Consider the following 18,164-nt stretch of genomic DNA (forward strand, 5'->3'; position numbering starts at 1 on the left):
GTAAAACGTTTCTGTTTAAAATTCATAGTGGCACAACGAGTGCGAAGAGCCACTCCTGGATCGTGACGAGTGGTGTATGTTGCTACACTTTTAGAGCTCTGAGAGTGGTTCAGGGGTACTCAGGTACGTACTTTTGATACCTAGGTACTTTCTAAGGCTTTTACATACCTCGGTCATCGCATATTTATCCGAGGCTCAGTATAGAGCTTCTATCCGTCCGAATCGAGCCTTGAAAGTCAACATGAGTAGGTATGGATTGGCGCAATCAGAATTCACATCTTCGGCCATCAAATATACTAGACTTATTAGGTAAGGTTTCACAGAACTTCAAATTCATTTCACTTATGGCCCAATGACTACGTAGTTTAATCTAAATAGTCTATCTCTATGTGCCAACAAAGCCACTTCCCCGCTCCCGCTCCCGCTGCCAAATCCCCAGATTTAGGACAATTGAGAAGAAATTGAGAAGAACCGGTTCTTTTCAACTTTCAATTTATTTTATTCTTCATCTTAAAAGAATTCCTAATCGCCTGAAAGCCCAACTTCCTTTAATATTTATTATCGCTTTCCATTCTCACAAATTTGACTCAAATCAAAGCCCATCATGGTGTTTTTACCAGACAAGCAGTTTGGTGACCTTGCCACCATTCCCGACGATGTTCCTATCTGCGAATTCATGCTGAACGAGCGGTATGGCCGAGTACCGCATCATGACTCGAAGGACCCCTACACGTGTGGCCTGTCCGGAAAGTCATACTCGTCACAAGAAGTCGTCAATCGTGTTGAAGAAATCGCACGAGGTCTAGCGAAAGAGTTTGGATGGGCTCCTAATGATGGAACAGAGTGGGATAAATGTGTGGCTGTTTTTAGCGTCAACACCGTAAGTGGAGAGTCATATGATGAGAATGTGCGTGATAGACTAACGAAATGATAGATTGATTCTTTGCCTTTCTTCTGGGCAGTCAACCGACTGGCGGGCATTGTATCACCTGTAAATGCTGCAGCAAATGCCGCAGAGTTGAAACACCAAATACTGGACTCTGGTGCCCAGGCATTGTTCACATGTGCCTCGTTGCTTCCGGTTGCGCTCCATGCCGCATCTTTGGCTGACTTTCCCAAGCATAAGATCTATCTGATTGATGTTGTGCCGCAACTTTTTGGTGCAAATTCACAAACTGAGTTCAAAACAGTCTCTCAAATTGCAGAGACCGGGAAGAGTCTCCCACCATTAGAACCACTGAGATGGGGACATGGCGAAGGAGCCCGCCGAACTGCATATTTATGCTACTCCAGTGGAACGTCTGGCTTACCGGTAACGATATCTCCAATTATCGGACGTAAGCCACGAAACTAACCGAAAGCCATGCAGAAAGGAGTCAAAATCTCTCACCGGAATGTTATTTCCAATGTCCTGCAAATCAAGGCGTTTGAAGATAACTACCGCAAGACCAATGCATCCGCCAACGGGGATTCTGTATACACTGACATTGCCCTAGGACTTCTACCGCAGAGCCATATATATTCATTGGTGGTCGTCTGTCATGCGGGCGCCTATCGGGGTGATCAAACTATTATTCTTCCCAGGTTTGAGTTGAAGTCATACTTGGCCTCCATTCAAAACTTCAAGATCAATTCTCTCTTCTTGGTACTTCTTTCCGCATAATGTAAAAGACTGCATCCTTGCTAATACACTCGCCAGGTTCCTCCAATTATCATCAACATGCTTAGAAGTCAAGAGATGTGCTCTCAGTACGACTTGAGCTCCGTGGAATCCATTTTCACTGGAGCTGCTCCTCTGGGAGAGCAAACAGCCGTCGAATTCCAGAAGATATATCCCAATATCACTGTCCGGCAAGGATATGGTAAGACTAGAAAGGGAGATTGAAAGCCATAGCCAGCGCTGACCTTCAATATGTAGGTCTGACTGAAACATGTACGGTAGTCACCTCGACTCATCCCGATGATGTTATACTGGGATCTTGCGGCTGCTTGCTTCCTGGATTCGAGGCACGTATTATGTCACCAGAGGGCCAGGAAATTACCAGCTATGATACGCCAGGCGAACTCGTTGTTCGTTCTCCGAGTGTTGTATTGGGATACTTGAACAATGAAAAGGCTACTAAAGAAACATTTGAGAACGGATGGATGCATACGGGAGACGAAGCAGTCGTTAGCGTTGGTCCAAATGGAACCGAACATATCTTCATTGTGGACCGCATCAAGGAGTTGATAAAGGTTAAGGTATGTTGCTTCTTCTTTATTCAACCCAAATGATCACTAACGATGTATTAAAGGGTCTCCAAGTGGCACCAGCTGAGCTCGAAGCACACCTTCTAACACATCCCGCTGTGGCTGATTGCGCTGTGATTCCTGTGCCTGATGAAGCTGCTGGTGAAGTACCGAAGGCAATTGTGGTCAAATCACCTTCAGCCGGCTCAGATGAGGCTGCTATCGAGTCAATCAAGAAATACGTTAAGGATCACAAGGCACGCCACAAGTGGCTAAAGGGCGGTGTCAGATTTATCGATATGGTCCCTAAGAGTCCGAGCGGCAAAATATTGCGTCGACTGCTTCGAGACCAAGAGAAGGAGGCACGGAGAAAGGCAGGGTCCAAGCTTTAGAGTAATTCAATTCGTAGTTCAAGTTAAATATGCAGTGAGGAACTTCAGTAATATTGGTGTTTGCACTGTTTGGAGCGGGGAATGGATTTCTAAGCGGGGAGACCAAAAAAAAAAAAAAAAAATTATTAGCAAGAGCTCACTTATCTTTTCTCCTCATGACAAATTCATACAGAAATCCATCCTTTTCTCAAGAAATTCTTCAAATTGCACTTTTCTAAAGTCCTTGTTCATATACCGACTGGGAATCATCGACTCGAAAATTCCATTCGAAGAGCTGCGCCACGAGCCTCCACATATAGAAAATGTCCGCGCAACATCCTCACAATGATGGCGACGAGGACATCTACCTCGGTGCTGATGAAGGAGAGGAAATCATCAACCGCGATGAGGACCACCCCATGGACTCTGACGGAGAGGATGAGGACCAGGCCATGACCTACGAAGAACAAATTACCTTCCAGAATGATTCGTCTGCGCATTTCGACTCGCACTCAGACTCTGTCTTCTGTGTCGCACAGCATCCTGTACATAACAACATTGTCATTACTGGCGCAGGTGACGATACCGCCTACATTTTTGACTCAACCCCCAGCCCGCGCCCCGTTCTCCCTCAGAGCTATGAATCGAACCCCCAACCCCGGGAACGCGAGTCTCTGGTACCTCTGGCTAAGTTCGATGGACACACTGATACCGTGAATGTGGTGGCATTTACTGAGCCGGCAGGAGAATATGCGTTGACAGCGGGTCTGGACGGCAAATTGCGAGCCTGGCGGGACTCGACTCCTCAGAAGACTGGCTTCGCCTGGGAATTTTTGGCCGAGGCTCAGGAAGTGGAGGAGATCAACTGGGTGTCTGTCTGCCCTTACCAGCAAGGCAGCGAAGAAAAGCGCAATGTGGTCGCTCTGGGTGCCAATGACGGCAGCACTTGGGTATTCCGCATTGATGCCGCCGACGCTCAACCTATCTCTATCATTCAGACTTTCTTCCAGCATACTGCTTCCTGCACGGCTGGTGCCTGGACACCGGATGGAAATTTGCTGGCAACAGTGTCTGAGGATGGAAGTCTCTATGTCTATGATGTGTTTGGAGCCGCCGCGGCCGCAGGTTTCACTGGATCTCCTGGTACCAATGCGGTTGTCGTATTGACCGCAGAGGACCAGCGATTTGCTGTGGAAGGTGGTCTTTATTCTATTGCTATTTCTCCCGGTGGTGGGATTGTGGCAGTTGGCGGTGCCGAGGGCCATATTAAGATTGTCGGTCTTCCTCGACTTGCAGGTGCTGTGCCTACCGGAAAGGGCAAGGCTGCCAGTACACAATCCGCTACAACCTCTGCCGCAGGCACTATCCTTGCCGATCTCCAGGCTCAATCAGACGGTATCGAGACTCTGTCCTTCTCCCAACCCCCATTGACCCTCCTCGCCGCGGGTTCAGTCGATGGGTCGATTGCACTCTTTGATGCAGCTCATCGCTTTGCTGTTCGCCGGCATATCAGAGACGCTCACGATGGCAATGCTGTTGTGAAGGTTGAGTTCCTTCAGAGTCGTGCTTCACGCCCGGGTCCACCTGCATCCGCTAGTGCGGGACGCCCATACCTGCTTACTTCAGTTGGCTTGGATGGTGTTGTCCGACGGTGGGATGCCCGTGGAGGCACTGCCGCCGCTGGAAATGGCTTGTTGAAGGAGTGGAGGGGACATATGGGAGCCACGGAGAACGAAGAAGGTGAACAAGCTGGCGGAATTATGGGCTTTGTTCAAGGATTTGAGGGAAAGCGTATTGTCACTGCTGGTGACGATGGGATCTCACTGGTGTTCGAGGATGAGTAAATAAAATTTTCAATATATAGACCTAGCTACTTCGATTCTCCCATACATCCGTGGGAGATTCGATGCGATTTATGATATCATGTTACCCCCCACAATACATCCATGGATACAAGAGAATCCGGAAAGCAACGGACAAGATCTCTAGTTTAGGATCCTATAGATCCGATCTGATCCGTGTGAGCCAATAAAAACACATGTATAGTAATTGAACATAAAGCTATGTACAGCCGACAAATAAAAACCAAGAGCGCCAGTCGCACCTCTGAACTGCAGATGCTGGGATTGCCAAAAACAACGCGACAAACAATCATCTCATGACTCTGCCGTGGCGGTCCATGTCGAGGCTCAATGTTATGACTTTCATGGAGACTAAACGGACTCTCTCGTCCACGGGGGTATCAGTCCTCCAATCAATTGTTCGTCGGTCCGTGGCATTTTCAATTACTTCATTTGAGAAGTATCTTAGTGGTGATCCTCACCGTGGTGGGCATCGTGGTGGTCGTCCTTCAGGAAGAAGTGCTCGTATGTGCAGTAGGCAGTAAAAGCAACGGTTGCAATACCCAAACCGGGGAAAAGTCCCTTGAACCGGTTCCACCGGCTGAAGGGACCATAGTAGCGCCAAGTTTCACTGCAATGGAGTTAGTAAATTGGGCGTGATTCGTCTTTAATTCGAGGTAAAAGTGAAAACCTACTGGCGAGCCCAGGGGTCCTGCTTGCGGTAGATGGACGACGGGGAAGCCGCAGCCTTCAATTGTTTGATATCAAACCCAGTTGGATTTCTGGCAGACATTGTGATAGAGGAGAGAGGTGAAGAGTGGGGTAAGTAAAAGAATAGAGGGCAAGTCAAGTCGCACTTGAAGTGAGGTGAGTTGCCGGGGCTTGGCAGGACAGATTGACGCTAACCGGATACGGTCGGCCTTAGGAGGGCCATAGCTTTCCTCCACCTTCAATCCACGAACGCGATCTTACCTCTCACAACAACTCGCCGATAATGCCACCCCCTGTTGGTAGATATGGTGGGCCCTCGGGTCTCACTACTCCTTACACGCTCCAACAATCCCACCTTCAATCTCAACATTCCCACGCTCAGTCTAACACCGCACTTCCTCCTCCTTCCCTTGGAGGCCACCCAGGTTTTGCGGGCAACCCTAATACAAACATAAACCCATTTACACTTTCTAGCGCGGGTGTTTCCAATGGTATGTCTGTCGCCGGGTTCTCGGGAACCACCAGTGACGCCGGTGGGACTGGTCTTGCAAGTCATGCGGCGCAGATGGGTTTCGCTCGCGGGGCTCAGATGCAGCAGCAACAATTACACCAAGGACACGATGGGCGTTTATCACTTGACGCCAAAGGAGGATTCGCCAAGAGCCGGATACGCGATGTGTGGAAGCAAAATTTGAATCAAGAAATGGCGACTTTGAGATCGCTTGTTGACAAATATCCATACATTAGCATGGTAAGATGAACTGTTTCCATTCCTCTGATTTGAAACGATACTAATTCCTGTATGCAGGACACCGAATTCCCCGGTATCGTCGCGCGACCCATCGGCTCCTTTGCAAACAAAGCCGACTACCATTACCAGACACTCCGATGCAACGTCGACCTTTTGAAGATGATTCAGCTCGGAATTACGCTATTTAATGAGGATGGAGAAGTGCCCCCCGCCATTTCTACGGATGCGAATGGCCAGACTTATGGAAGTGCCATGTCCCCGGCCCCGTGCACTTGGCAATTCAACTTCCGTTTTTCGTTGGAAGGAGATATGTACGCCCAGGACTCGACCACCATGCTCGCCAAGTCCGGTATCGATTTCAATATGCATGAAAAGAGTGGCATCGACCCTTTCGAGTTTGGCTCTCTGCTAATCAGTTCTGGCTTGGTGTTGTTAGATGATGTTCACTGGGTCTCCTTTCATTCAGGTTACGATTTTGGCTACCTTATGAAACTCATGCTCTGCAAACCATTGTCAGAGAACGAGGAGGATTTCCACAAGCTGCTGAACATCTTTTTCCCGTCCCTCTACGACATTAAATATCTGATGAAGCATGCTGGCCGCAACCAAGCTGTCAATGACACCCCCCTTACGCCAGCTGCCGCTCAGATTCTCGCCAGCCTCGGTCAAAAGTCTGGTCTCCAGGACATTGCTGATGAGCTTGGCGTCAAGCGTGTCGGAATTGCCCATCAGGCTGGTTCAGATTCTCTTGTGACAGGAGAGATTTACTGGAAGATGCGACAGCTGGTGTTCAATGGAGTTATTGATGAGAGTAAATACTCTGGTCAGATCTGGGGCTTGAACGGGCAGATGCCAGCCATGTCGTACCAAATGGCACAACAGACCCCAAACTTAAACGGAGCAACAATTTACTCCGCTGCTGGCACCCCAAGCACCCCTATTAACGGTCACACTCGGACAGCCACGCACACCCCAAACCATGGCTCTGGCTATCCCACACCCAGTGGATTCCCAGCAGGCAAGGTTTAAGTCGAAGAAAGATGCTTTTAATATCGTTATGATCATGTAAATAGATGAGCACGAACTTTGTGTCCTTTTTCATCTTCGATCTTCGGCAGTGCATTTCCACATATCGCTTTGCATCAGTTCTATTGCGCGCGGTCTCTTGCGTTTCGGGTGGTGGTGTTCAAGGGCAAGGCGTCTGGTTTCGTTGTCTGAACACATCTACATGGCGTTCTAGTGCTCAGAGTGATCGTCTATTTTGCGTATTTTTTCTGGCATATCTTATTTTCATATGCCTTACTTTCTCGCTATAGCCGGTTCTATGAATATGGAGAGGTAGACAGTCTCAAAATAGGCGCTCATGTATCTTATGCACCATAGTTCTTTTTCGTTTCTATTACAAATTTACCCAACCCTCATCACGTACTTCGTCCCTACCCAGGTAGCCTTCTATGAGGGATTACTATTGAGGCGTGTGTGACTTTGTTGAGACTCATCTCAAGCCCGAGTCTGTCTCGACCTCGAGAGTTGAGCGAGAATTGATCTTGTTTCAAATCCATGGATGCAGTCCCTACAGATTATTAAATGACTATATCTAGAGAATAGGTCGTTGAATGTACCTAGGTACTACTAGTAAACAAACATATCCTCTTTGAGAGTTCAGGCTTACTCGAGTAGTCAAAAATGCGATCTGATCTTCACAGTCAACATTTCATCCAGTACAGTCTCTGATGTAATCGCAGTTGAACGTATCGGAAGTGAATAGGTCATTGAATGGAGTAATCGCAAAATATTCCCTATCAAGGATCACGATGTATGTCGATATATAATGCGCTAAACCAAATCAGGATATGCGATCCGAACCCCCGCAATTACCACTTCTTATCTTCTCTATCAGACCTCGATGTGTTCAATCACTCCACAATACATTACATAAATATACATATGCCCGTAGGTTTGAGAAATTTAATCATCATAATACTTTTAATTTCCTCAATTGTGTACTTCTCACATTAGCACTCTTTCAAACATCGATAGGTATAATTCATACTACAACTTCATCGCGATGGTGCTCGAACGACTTCAACAATTGGCTTACCATGTCACCGGCACTTCTGCTCCCCCGCATCCTTTCGACCCACTCTCTACTGTGGAAATTGATGCTGCTGTAGCCATCGTCCGCAAGGAGCACGGCTCACTCAACTTCAATGCCGTTACGCTCTATGAGCCTCGCAAGACAGAGATGATGGCCTGGTTGGCAGATCCAGAACATGCTCCTCGTCCAGTGCGTTGCGCTGATGTGGTTGCTATTGCTCCGGGTGGCAATCTATATGATGGTGTAGTCAATTTAGAGAAAAATGAGATTGTCCAGTGGAAGCATGCACCAAATATGCAACCTCTAATCACAATGGAGGATTTACAAGAGGTAGAGCATGTGGTGCGCAAGGATCCCAAGGTCATTGAGCAATGTGGAATAATCGGTATTCCTCCAGAGGATATGTACAAAGTTTATTGCGATCGTAAGTTATTCGATCTACTACTTTTGGGCTGATATGGAGCTAACATCTCGATCTAGCATGGACAATTGGCTACGACGAGCGTTTTGGCACTGGCGTACGATTACAGCAGGCTCTGATGTACTACCGCCCTCACGTTGATGACTCCCAGTACAATTACCCTCTCGACTTCTGTCCTATCTTTAACGCAGAGACCAAGAAGATTATTCACATCGATGTACCTTCGGTACGCCGACCTCTCAGCAAGGCTGCTCCCAACAATTACCACCGGGAATCAATTGAACAGACAAGCGGATACCGAACCGATATCAAGTCTCTCCATATTACCCAGCCGGAAGGTGTCTCATTTGAGATGAAGGGTCGTACCATTGAGTGGCAAAAATGGAGCATCCACATCGGCTTCAACTACCGAGAGGGGCTTGTTTTCAACAACATTACCTTTAGCGATAAAGGAAATATTCGACCAATCTTCTACCGTCTCTCAATGGCGGAGATGGTGGTCCCGTATGGAAACCCCGAGCATCCTCACCAGCGCAAGCATGCCTTTGATCTGGGTGAGTACGGCGGTGGCTACATGACCAATAGTCTGTCCCTTGGATGTGACTGCAAGGGAGCAATCCACTACATGGATGCTGCATTTGTGAACCGTGCCGGTGCCTCAACTATTATCAAAAATGCCATCTGTATCCATGAAGAGGACGCTGGTATTCTCTTCAAACACACTGACTTCCGCGACGGTTCCACGATTGTAACCCGTGGCCGCAAACTCATTATTTCGCAGATCTTCACTGCTGCTAACTACGAGTACTGCGTGTACTGGATTTTCCACCAGGATGGTACCGTCCAGCTGGAAATCAAACTGACTGGCATTTTGAACACATATGCCATGAACCCTAATGAGGATACTAAGGGCTGGGGAACCGAGGTGTACCCAGGCGTCAATGCCCACAACCACCAGCACTTGTTTTGTCTTCGAATTGATCCCAACATTGATGGTCCAAACAATACAATCTTCCAGTCCGATGCTATCCGAGGTCCTGGAGATGTTGGCAGCGCTGAGAACAAATACGGCAATGCTTTCTTCGCTAAGAAGACCAAGTTTACAACCCCTCACGAGGCCATGTCTGATTACGATGGATCCACTAGCCGTACGTGGGATATGGCCAACACCAACAAGTTGAACCCCTACAGCAAAAAGCCCGTCTCCTACAAACTTGTCAGCCGTGATGTGCCATCACTTCTTCCCAAAGAGGGTGGACTAGTCTGGAAGCGTGCTGGATTTGCCCGCCATGCAGTCCACGTAACTAAATGTGAGTATTTCCCCCATAATCACCTTATAATCAAATGAATCTAACAAAACCCAGACTCCGACGATCAAATCCATCCAGCAGGTCGCCATGTTCCCCAAACTTCGGGTGAGCCCTCAGAAGGTATCCCCGCTTGGATCGAGGCCGCTGGACCAGATTCGTCGATTGATAACACCGATGTTGTACTCTGGCACACCTTCGGTCTCACTCACTTCCCGGCTCCGGAAGATTACCCGATCATGCCTGCTGAGCCAATGACCGTTCTTTTGCGTCCTCGTCACTTCTTTGACCGCAATCCTGTTCTCGATGTGCCACCGAGCTTTTCACGCACACCTTCGCAGGTAGCTGCAGGTGGAAACGCTTGTGCTTGTCCGAAAAATGATGGATCAAGTGTTTTGGTCTAAATTTGCATATGTATTTATCCCAGTTATTAAGCATCCTTGAACACAAATGTGTATCAATTCTTTTTCATTCTTACGTAGTTTGCATAAATCATGTATAAAGCTATCCCGGGCATCCATTTGTAACTCCAAGTTGTATTTCTCAGTCTATAAATTTCTCTTCTCAATATCAACGAAAACATGTCCCAAAGGGCCTTTATCAGGATTCCAGCCTCCATGCACGATCTTATACTTGTCGTCGCTATCCAGCACCTCGACCAAGTTGGTAAATTCTCCTCCACGATTCTCCCAATGGAGCTCGCAGATCTTGGATTCGCCATGAAAAAGATCAAGGCGACCCTCACTGCCACGGCGGCCGTGTGCACTTATCTCGCCAACACCAAGCGGGGGGATCACGAGCTCGTCGACATCTTCTTCGGTGAGGGATTGGCGGCGGTCATTCACGTTGTAGAACTCGCCACTGCCGGCAGTTAGTTTTATGAATTGAGAGAAATAAGAAGACTGTAAAAACAAAGTACTTACCCCCCTTCGATGATGGTGTTTTGCACTAATATCTTGCCTTCGCCAAGATGGTCTCGGATATGGAAGGATACCCATTGCGAGTTGTAATTATCCATATCCATATTGGAAATCAGGATGAAAGAAGTTGATAAATTGTGGTAAGATATTGTAGATGAACACTTTAAGATGAATCCACGTTATAACTATACCTGGACTACCAATTTATACCCCAGAAGGTCATTATGGTGATGTAATTCATTTTATAGTTGTTGTTGTGGTGATGATGTTATTGGCCAATTGCGGCCGAACCCATGGAAACCTTTAAACGCGGGGTTGAAGCAAATAAGTTCCCCCATATTCATGCCTATTTAGAGCCAATTACAGAAGAGCAGATATTCCTAATTAACGATGAATCTCTTGTTTCTTCAGGTCTTTTGACCTGTTGGAATCGAAGTCAGTACTAACCTTGGAAATGCCAAGGGGAAATTGGGCTCGTGACGCTAAATCCAATTTCATAATAATGTACAATAACACACCTGATAAATTGATACTTAAAATTACAGATTAACTCGTGAGAAATAGGTACCTAGAGAAGGGTGGTGCACCAAACATGTCGAAGTACGGAGTAGTTATACCCAACTTGGCAATTTCGAGCTAAGTTTTCAAGACTTCAGAAGGTAATGCGTACCTAGGTATCTCTGCACATAATACAGTGCATTGCAACTGGGAATGTCGTTCTCAAGGCTATCAGTTCTCTACTTATACTTAATGCTGGGAAATTCTTTCTAAAAGCGTTTTGTTGTGGACCTTCTGTCCATAAACTCTGTATTAGTAGCAGTCATTTGTTAGCTACTGGTAGTCTTCAATCTGCTAGCTATGATGTTCTTCGCCTCTAATTTAATATCAATCAAATTCTGAATCTAAATTATATAATAGAGTGTACGGACTCTGAGCTCTTTGCTATTATATAGTCATCATCTTACACGGCGATTGTTCATTTTACATCCGTCATTCATGACTCAGAACTGGAGGCCTCGTCCATATGGCCAAATTTCTTCTCTCAGTACATGAATCAGCATGTTAGCTCAGGGGAAGAGCGCCGGGCTCATAACCCGGAGGTCCCTGGATCGAAACCAGGACATGCTATCCTCAACCAAATATCTTTTTTTGATTTTTCCTTACTTTAACTAAGGTACCTACTGACGATGAGCAACAGGAGTTTCTGGTAAAACGCCGATGAAAGTGTTGTACGTTCGTAAATCTCCTGTGGAGTCATTGGATAGTCTGAATATGACTTCGAATTACTCCATACGTCTGATTATCATTCGATTATCACCAGCCAGGTAGTCCAAAGTGCTTCAGGATATTTCAACGTGATTAGTTCTTTTTATGGATGATTTGTGTACGATGTTAGAGAATTTATCTACCGTTGGACCCACTTTGTGTGTGAGAATAGCTATTTAGTAGGGTAGGCGAATGTTGTCGAGTCATATCTACAGTCAATTGGAATTAAGAGCGTAAACACGCGTAATAAAAGAAGTTGAAAAATTCTTTTATCATTCCTTAAGACTGATAAAACTTATCAAGTGGACTGAGGATGACGAAAAAAGAAAAGAAGAAAAAATTACTTCGCAGACGATAGCATGTCCTGGTTTCGATCCAGGGACCTCCGGGTTATGAGCCCGGCGCTCTTCCCCTGAGCTAACATGCTTATTGTATGAAAAATTGGGCCATCTTTGACACTATAAATTAAGGACATTGTAGAACCTCTCGACAAGTAATCCAAAATTTCTTCAACGTTGCATAACAATCTTAGTAGTCTATGGTCGAAAAAAAATTCTGAAAAAGATTTATTCCCTCAATTTACAGTCTGGATTCATGACGACCTGGCAATGATCATGAATCTTCTCTGTAATAATCTGATTTCTAGGTGGGCAATAAAGAAAAAAAAAAGAAATGTTCTGAGTGGATAGCATGTCCTGGTTTCGATCCAGGGACCTCCGGGTTATGAGCCCGGCGCTCTTCCCCTGAGCTAACATGCTTGTTAGATAATATGGGGGGCCGTATTTCATTATATAATCCAAAATATTCTTTATTAGTCAATAGAGTCAATAGAGTCAAAAAGCCCCGAAAAAGGAAATTCCGCGTCGTAAAAAAATTTGGTTAACGGCCTTTATCATTCATTCAGTTTACAGACTAGGTTGAATGACTATATGTCCTGAATATATGAATGAATCTTCTTCGCAATGATTTGATTTCTAAGTTGACAAAAAAATATGAAAAAAGAAGATACTTGGTAGAAGATAGATAGCATGTCCTGGTTTCGATCCAGGGACCTCCGGGTTATGAGCCCGGCGCTCTTCCCCTGAGCTAACATGCTGACTCATAAAACGTATCGTCCTTATTAACCACTTATACCAACCATCAATTAAAATAAATCCTTTTCGATCTTATTGGTTACTAAACTATCCATTACCTGTTTCCAGTATCATTATGCAGTTTCGACGAATCATGTCCAGTTGTACTTGATGAGTATCAAAGGAGTGAATTGTGAAAGAAATAGTGATAACCTAAATATCCCTCGAGTTTCTGACTAGGTACTTGATGCGATCACTCTTTCTTGATCAGACGATCGAAGACTTCGTGCATGACTCTGGCACTCTTCTTGGGGGTTCTCTTCTGATTATCCTCATAGTCCACATACACACATCCGAATCGGGGCTCAAATCCATCGGCCCACTCGAAGTTACTATGAAGGTCGTTAGTATTTATATTTTCCATTTTGAATGAGAAATGGCTTACTCCATCAAACTCCACCCAAAATAAGCGACAACGTTCACTCCATCAATGGTATACGCATCAGCCATGTTTTCGATATACTCCTTGTAGAACTTCACGCGGAACTCATCATTCAGAATCTGTTCGAGTGGCATCTCAGTCTCACCCTTCATAGTGGTGCCGTTCTCGGTGACATAGATTGTGGGATAGTCATATCGATCACTTAGCCACTTGAGAAGTTTCCTGAAGCCCGGGGGGTTAGGACGCAGCCAGTGCGATGCTGTTTCTGGTCCAATGCTTTCACCGGCCTTATTGACTTGGGGAACCTCGAGATTACCCATGAAATCATGGTATTCAGGTGGGGTAGTTTTATGCTTAACGTAGGTTGAACAGTAGTGGTTCATTCCGTAGAAATCATTGCTCCCCTTTACGAGTGCAATATCTTCGGGCTCCCAGGTAGGGAGGCGGTCACCAAGCTGCTTGATCATGCTATCAGGGTATTTGCCTTTGTAAATGGGGTCGGCAAACCATCCGATGGCAAACTCCAGTCTGCGAGTCTGGGCTTCAAGATCCTCCGGATCTTCTGGGTCCCAAGGCTCAACCCAGTCACCTTGATAATAGAAAATTAAACTTCTATTCTTGAAAGAGAAATTTTTACATACCGTTCAGGGTAATTCCAATCGATCCCTTCTGTTGAGGTTTAAACTCCTCGCGATAGATCTTGACTGCTGCACCATGGGCTACCAAAATATTGTGACCAACGATCCAGTGTTCTGTCGCACTGCTGTGACCGGGGGCAAAGGTTGCTGTGTTGTATCCAAGCACAGCAATGCAGAACGGCTCATTGAAAGTAATCCAATGCTTGACTTTGTCACCGAATGTCTTGAAAAGTAGTCGGACATAGTGCGAGAAGTCCGCAGTGAACTCCTCCTTGTTGAGGAGACCGCCGTAGCGGTCATGCAAAGCTGCAGGGAGATCCCAATGGTAGATGGTAACCATGGGGGTGATACCAGCAGCGATGAGGTCATCTATGAGCTTGACATAGTAATTCAGGCCCTTTTCATTGATAGGATCATTTCTTCCACCAAGGGGAATAATACGAGGCCTAGTCATACAGTGTGAGCGGAATATTAACGAGCTTGAAGTCTTCTTAATGGATGAAATACCAGGAGAAAGAGAAACGATATGAAGGAGTCTTGAGTTCCTTCAACAAGGCAATATCTTCCTGGGTCCTGTGGTAGGCATTGCAAGCGGTTGCGGCAGTGGTGCCATCAGCAATTTTTCCAGGTGTCTCGCAGAAAGCGTCCCAGATAGAGGCACCACGGCCATCAACGTCCAGGGCACCTTCGATCTGATAGTTAGCTGTCGAGAAACCCCAGATAAAATCGGGAGGAAGACTGGATGTAGTCATGATGAAGTGAACTTGGATATATTCGAGCTTTTTGAAGTTTCAAGACGTTCGAATGTCTTTCATATCCTATCTGGAACTGTATGTCTTTATATAAGGTGGCGTAGGAAAGGAAATACCCAGACAGGTACTATGCGGTAATATGCAAACCCCACCTGGGAATTTAGGTGGCTGGCTGTGTGGTGAAGACTTCGCGTGCGTGCAGCATCAGGGTCTCTAAATTGTGATAGATAGAGTACCCAGGTAGGTACTTGACTCGGTCCGAAGCGTAACCCAAGTGCTGATCCTAGATGAACCCACTCAGTCGAGCCTTGGATTGGCTCCAGCCGGACGCAAGACCTGCGTGTAGCTTCTTCATACAGCTCCATCATGCAGCTTTTCACCATGAATGAGACAAATTTGAAGTCAGAAGACCTCTCACTCATATCACACCTCTTATTAATGACATACTTGGGGAATCTCAGCTGCCGTTAGAACTATAAGTTTATTTGTTTGCTATTGGTGACAAATGCCTAAACTTCAGAGATGCTTATGCGGTGTAACATCCATGAATGTCCGTGGACTGCGGGGATACCGTCCGTGTAGGCGAAAATGTGATACATAACGTGTAAATATGCAAGCCTCTATTTTTTCCCAGATAATACGCGTGCATTCCAATGCTGACTCACCTAGGTATGTGTTGAGGGGAGACTGGATTATAATATGCACGAAATGGATCGAGATTCAAATCCGATATGCTTTCAAATAGATATATTGAATTTTTAGATCGAGGTGGATTGGCTACAAGGACTCTATTCCATGCTTTCCAAGTGGTTGCCAGATTTTCGGTTCTAGTTGAATCGAAAAATTTCATCATAAGCAAATATCTTTAAAGATCTCTGCTAAAAGCAAGTTCAGAAGAGGCGAACTGAAAACCTGTCTACAACATGGAACGTAGCTCTCTGCACGTAAGTCAAATAATTGAATGCAGACGACATGATGCGTTATACTCGTATACTGCGCTTTGAATATTCAACTGCTGCCCTTTCAGTGGGCACATGCAGCTTCCTGGGCAACTCATAGTTTCGCTCAAGGATGCGTTGGCACTATGCTGTGGATAATTGCCTCATACATTCAATTTTGCCCGTCCCGTACTTTTCCTAGAAAACAACACATACACGGCATCATCGTTTTGCCGGTCATATCAAGAAGATACTGCATTTTTTTCCATTTACCGAAGGTGAATCACTGTTTTTGCTCATATAGCGGATGAGATATCACGGCCCAGAAAATGAAAATCGACTACCTAAACATGGATAGGGACTGCCAGACACTGTAGACTATGTTCCTTCTGGAGGGCTTTTTGAGTTATATGTTATTTACTAAAATGATTTTAGTTAAGTCTAATCATTAAGAAAAATTTGAAGAATTTTTATCTTGTAAGCCCAATCTTTCCTAGCGCCCCAACGTGTTGAGGACCACATTCTGAGAAAACTACAAGTATAAATGAGCCATTTTGTGAGGTAGAAATTTGGACTCGTACAAATAAGCCAAGTAGCCTTTACTATAAAAACCTTGAACTCAAGATAAAAAAAACCCTCGATTGAGATATAGTGGCGTAGGAGATTGAGGTATAAATTACTTTACATCCTACGTCATATTTTAGGATAATAGAGGACAGTATTTCTCTATTGATGACACAAACGGGTCAGTTTTATTGCCAGTAGCTTGCAATCATATGGGGACTTGGAATCTAGAATTGGCGCATTTACCATGATATAATGGCGGTTTGTTGCCGTATCTTTCTCATCTTTGCTCTAAACCAAGATCAAATTGGAAGATAGATGACTCCAGATATAGATAGACGATCAATTAAAAAAAAAGTCAGAGGCTACCTGGTACTTTCTAGAAAACAAATCTCCATAAAATACTGATCGCAGAATTCTAGCTGTGTCGCTCGCTTAGCGAGCGTAGCTAGCTAGTCGCTCGTTACCGAGAACAGTGAGCTCCAACGAACCGCTACTCAACACCGTAGACAATCCACCGATCTGGTAGTGGATTCCTGCTAGTTGAATATTGCAGTTGTTGTGAAGTCTGCTTTTTCATTGATGAAAGAACTAGCTACTTATAGTATATGGGTGCCCCTCTGCCCTGGACGAATGTCAACATTCGTCCGAGACAGAAGAGACGGTGAAGACGGGACATTACTGTCGCGAATGCGCATCGCTCAAGGGTGTCGTTTGCGATGAATGCATATCGTTCAAGGATGCCGTGATATACTAATCCAGTTCCGGAGTCACTGTCTTGGCAGAAGCTTTTTCGGCCGAAATACTTTCCGTCTGTTGATGGCCTTGTTTCTCGGCTGTCGCAACAAGCTGAGCATATGATATTGCGGTGTCCATTCCATCTGTTAGCTTGAGGGCGGAACTAGTGAGTAGAAACTGTCGCTCGCAAGGGTAATATTCGAATATTATAACTGAGAATGGTGTTCAAGTTTTACTGCTGTAAAAGGGCGTGGAGTTTACTGCAGTAGAAACAAAGAGTTTGGCGAGCTCCAACTAACTGCTACTCAACCGTAGATAATCCACCGATCTTGGTAGTGGATTCCTACTAGTTGAATATTGCAGTTGTTGTGAAGTCTGGTCTTTCATTGACGGAGAGAACTAGCTACTTATAGTACATGAGGGTTCCTCCATCCTGGACGAATGTAACCATTCGTCTGAGACAGGAGAGACGGTGAAGACGGACCACCACTGTCGCGAATGCACATCGCTCGAGGGTGTCGTTTGCGATGAATGCATATCGTTCAAGGATGCTGTTGGAACCAATGGAATCTGGTTTGCTGAAGTGAATGAACTCGGGAAGTGAATGCCAGATATTCTGCCAGAATTATTAATTCGGCCTGGAATAACTATTAATGCGATATTTGTAGACATTTGGTTGCATCACAATCTCCTCTCTATTTTACACTCCTGTATCTAGTTTGTTTTATATTCTGGTTTACATACTTAAGAGTCTATTTGACGGTATAGGCTTATGTGCTTATTTTGACCCGAATGAAGCATTCAATTTGAACTAATAGTACTGCATATCAGGGTCTTCAACTCGCCGCCAACTCCGAACAGGTCTTTGGGAAGCTGTCGCTCGCTTGGCGATATTCGAATATCTTAACTGAGAATAGTAGACGTTGTGAGCTCCAACAAACCGCTACTCAACACCGTAGAAAATCCACCAGGTGTAGTGGATGCTACGATACTGAATATTGCGGTTGTTGTGAAGTCTGCTTTTTCATTGATGAAAGAACTAGCTACTTATAGTATATGGGTGCCCCTCTGCTCTGGACGAATGTCAAAATTCGTCCGAGACAG

At 45.5% G+C, this 18,164-nt stretch overlaps 8 protein-coding genes across 8 annotated transcripts; 4 read left to right on the forward strand and 4 right to left on the reverse strand.

Annotated features, from left to right (window-relative positions):
• Positions 1–604: 604 nt before the first annotated feature.
• N7495_001041 (acyl--CoA ligase) lies at positions 605–2,621 on the forward strand (the record flags this gene model as incomplete). Its single annotated transcript, XM_057203711.1, has 6 exons — positions 605–880; positions 935–1,312; positions 1,370–1,645; positions 1,700–1,862; positions 1,919–2,241; positions 2,295–2,621. 6 exons carry the CDS (start codon positions 605–607, stop codon positions 2,619–2,621), a joined length of 1,743 nt encoding a protein of 580 aa, XP_057067784.1.
• Positions 2,622–2,923: 302 nt separating this feature from the next.
• On the forward strand, positions 2,924–4,444 carry N7495_001042 (uncharacterized protein; the record flags this gene model as incomplete). Its single annotated transcript, XM_057203712.1, has 1 exon — positions 2,924–4,444. The coding sequence occupies one exon, from the start codon at positions 2,924–2,926 to the stop codon at positions 4,442–4,444; it is 1,521 nt and encodes a 506-aa protein (XP_057067785.1).
• A 462-nt stretch (positions 4,445–4,906) lies between these two features.
• N7495_001043 (NADH dehydrogenase [ubiquinone] 1 beta subcomplex subunit 3) lies at positions 4,907–5,234 on the reverse strand (the record flags this gene model as incomplete). Its single annotated transcript, XM_057203713.1, has 2 exons — positions 4,907–5,072; positions 5,137–5,234. The coding sequence occupies 2 exons, from the start codon at positions 5,232–5,234 to the stop codon at positions 4,907–4,909; spliced, it is 264 nt and encodes an 87-aa protein (XP_057067786.1).
• Positions 5,235–5,435: 201 nt separating this feature from the next.
• On the forward strand, positions 5,436–6,932 carry N7495_001044 (CCR4-NOT core DEDD family RNase subunit POP2; the record flags this gene model as incomplete). The annotated part of the gene is made up of 2 exons (XM_057203714.1): positions 5,436–5,903; positions 5,961–6,932. The coding sequence occupies 2 exons, from the start codon at positions 5,436–5,438 to the stop codon at positions 6,930–6,932; spliced, it is 1,440 nt and encodes a 479-aa protein (XP_057067787.1).
• A 1,039-nt stretch (positions 6,933–7,971) lies between these two features.
• N7495_001045 (peroxisomal copper amine oxidase) lies at positions 7,972–10,133 on the forward strand (the record flags this gene model as incomplete). Its single annotated transcript, XM_057203715.1, has 3 exons — positions 7,972–8,425; positions 8,482–9,732; positions 9,787–10,133. The coding sequence occupies 3 exons, from the start codon at positions 7,972–7,974 to the stop codon at positions 10,131–10,133; spliced, it is 2,052 nt and encodes a 683-aa protein (XP_057067788.1).
• Positions 10,134–10,277: 144 nt separating this feature from the next.
• On the reverse strand, positions 10,278–10,753 carry N7495_001046 (aegerolysin family protein; the record flags this gene model as incomplete). Its single annotated transcript, XM_057203716.1, has 2 exons — positions 10,278–10,590; positions 10,653–10,753. 2 exons carry the CDS (start codon positions 10,751–10,753, stop codon positions 10,278–10,280), a joined length of 414 nt encoding a protein of 137 aa, XP_057067789.1.
• A 2,488-nt stretch (positions 10,754–13,241) lies between these two features.
• N7495_001047 (uncharacterized protein) lies at positions 13,242–14,820 on the reverse strand (the record flags this gene model as incomplete). Its single annotated transcript, XM_057203717.1, has 4 exons — positions 13,242–13,380; positions 13,434–14,019; positions 14,072–14,514; positions 14,576–14,820. The coding sequence occupies 4 exons, from the start codon at positions 14,818–14,820 to the stop codon at positions 13,242–13,244; spliced, it is 1,413 nt and encodes a 470-aa protein (XP_057067790.1).
• An 86-nt stretch (positions 14,821–14,906) lies between these two features.
• Positions 14,907–15,242, reverse strand: N7495_001048 (uncharacterized protein; the record flags this gene model as incomplete). Its single annotated transcript, XM_057203718.1, has 1 exon — positions 14,907–15,242. The coding sequence occupies one exon, from the start codon at positions 15,240–15,242 to the stop codon at positions 14,907–14,909; it is 336 nt and encodes a 111-aa protein (XP_057067791.1).
• Positions 15,243–18,164: the final 2,922 nt, after the last annotated feature.

This window comes from Penicillium taxi, assembly GCF_028828555.1.
Source record: "Penicillium taxi strain IBT 34144 chromosome Unknown utg000001l_segment0_segment0, whole genome shotgun sequence".
NCBI lineage: Eukaryota > Fungi > Ascomycota > Eurotiomycetes > Eurotiales > Aspergillaceae > Penicillium > Penicillium taxi.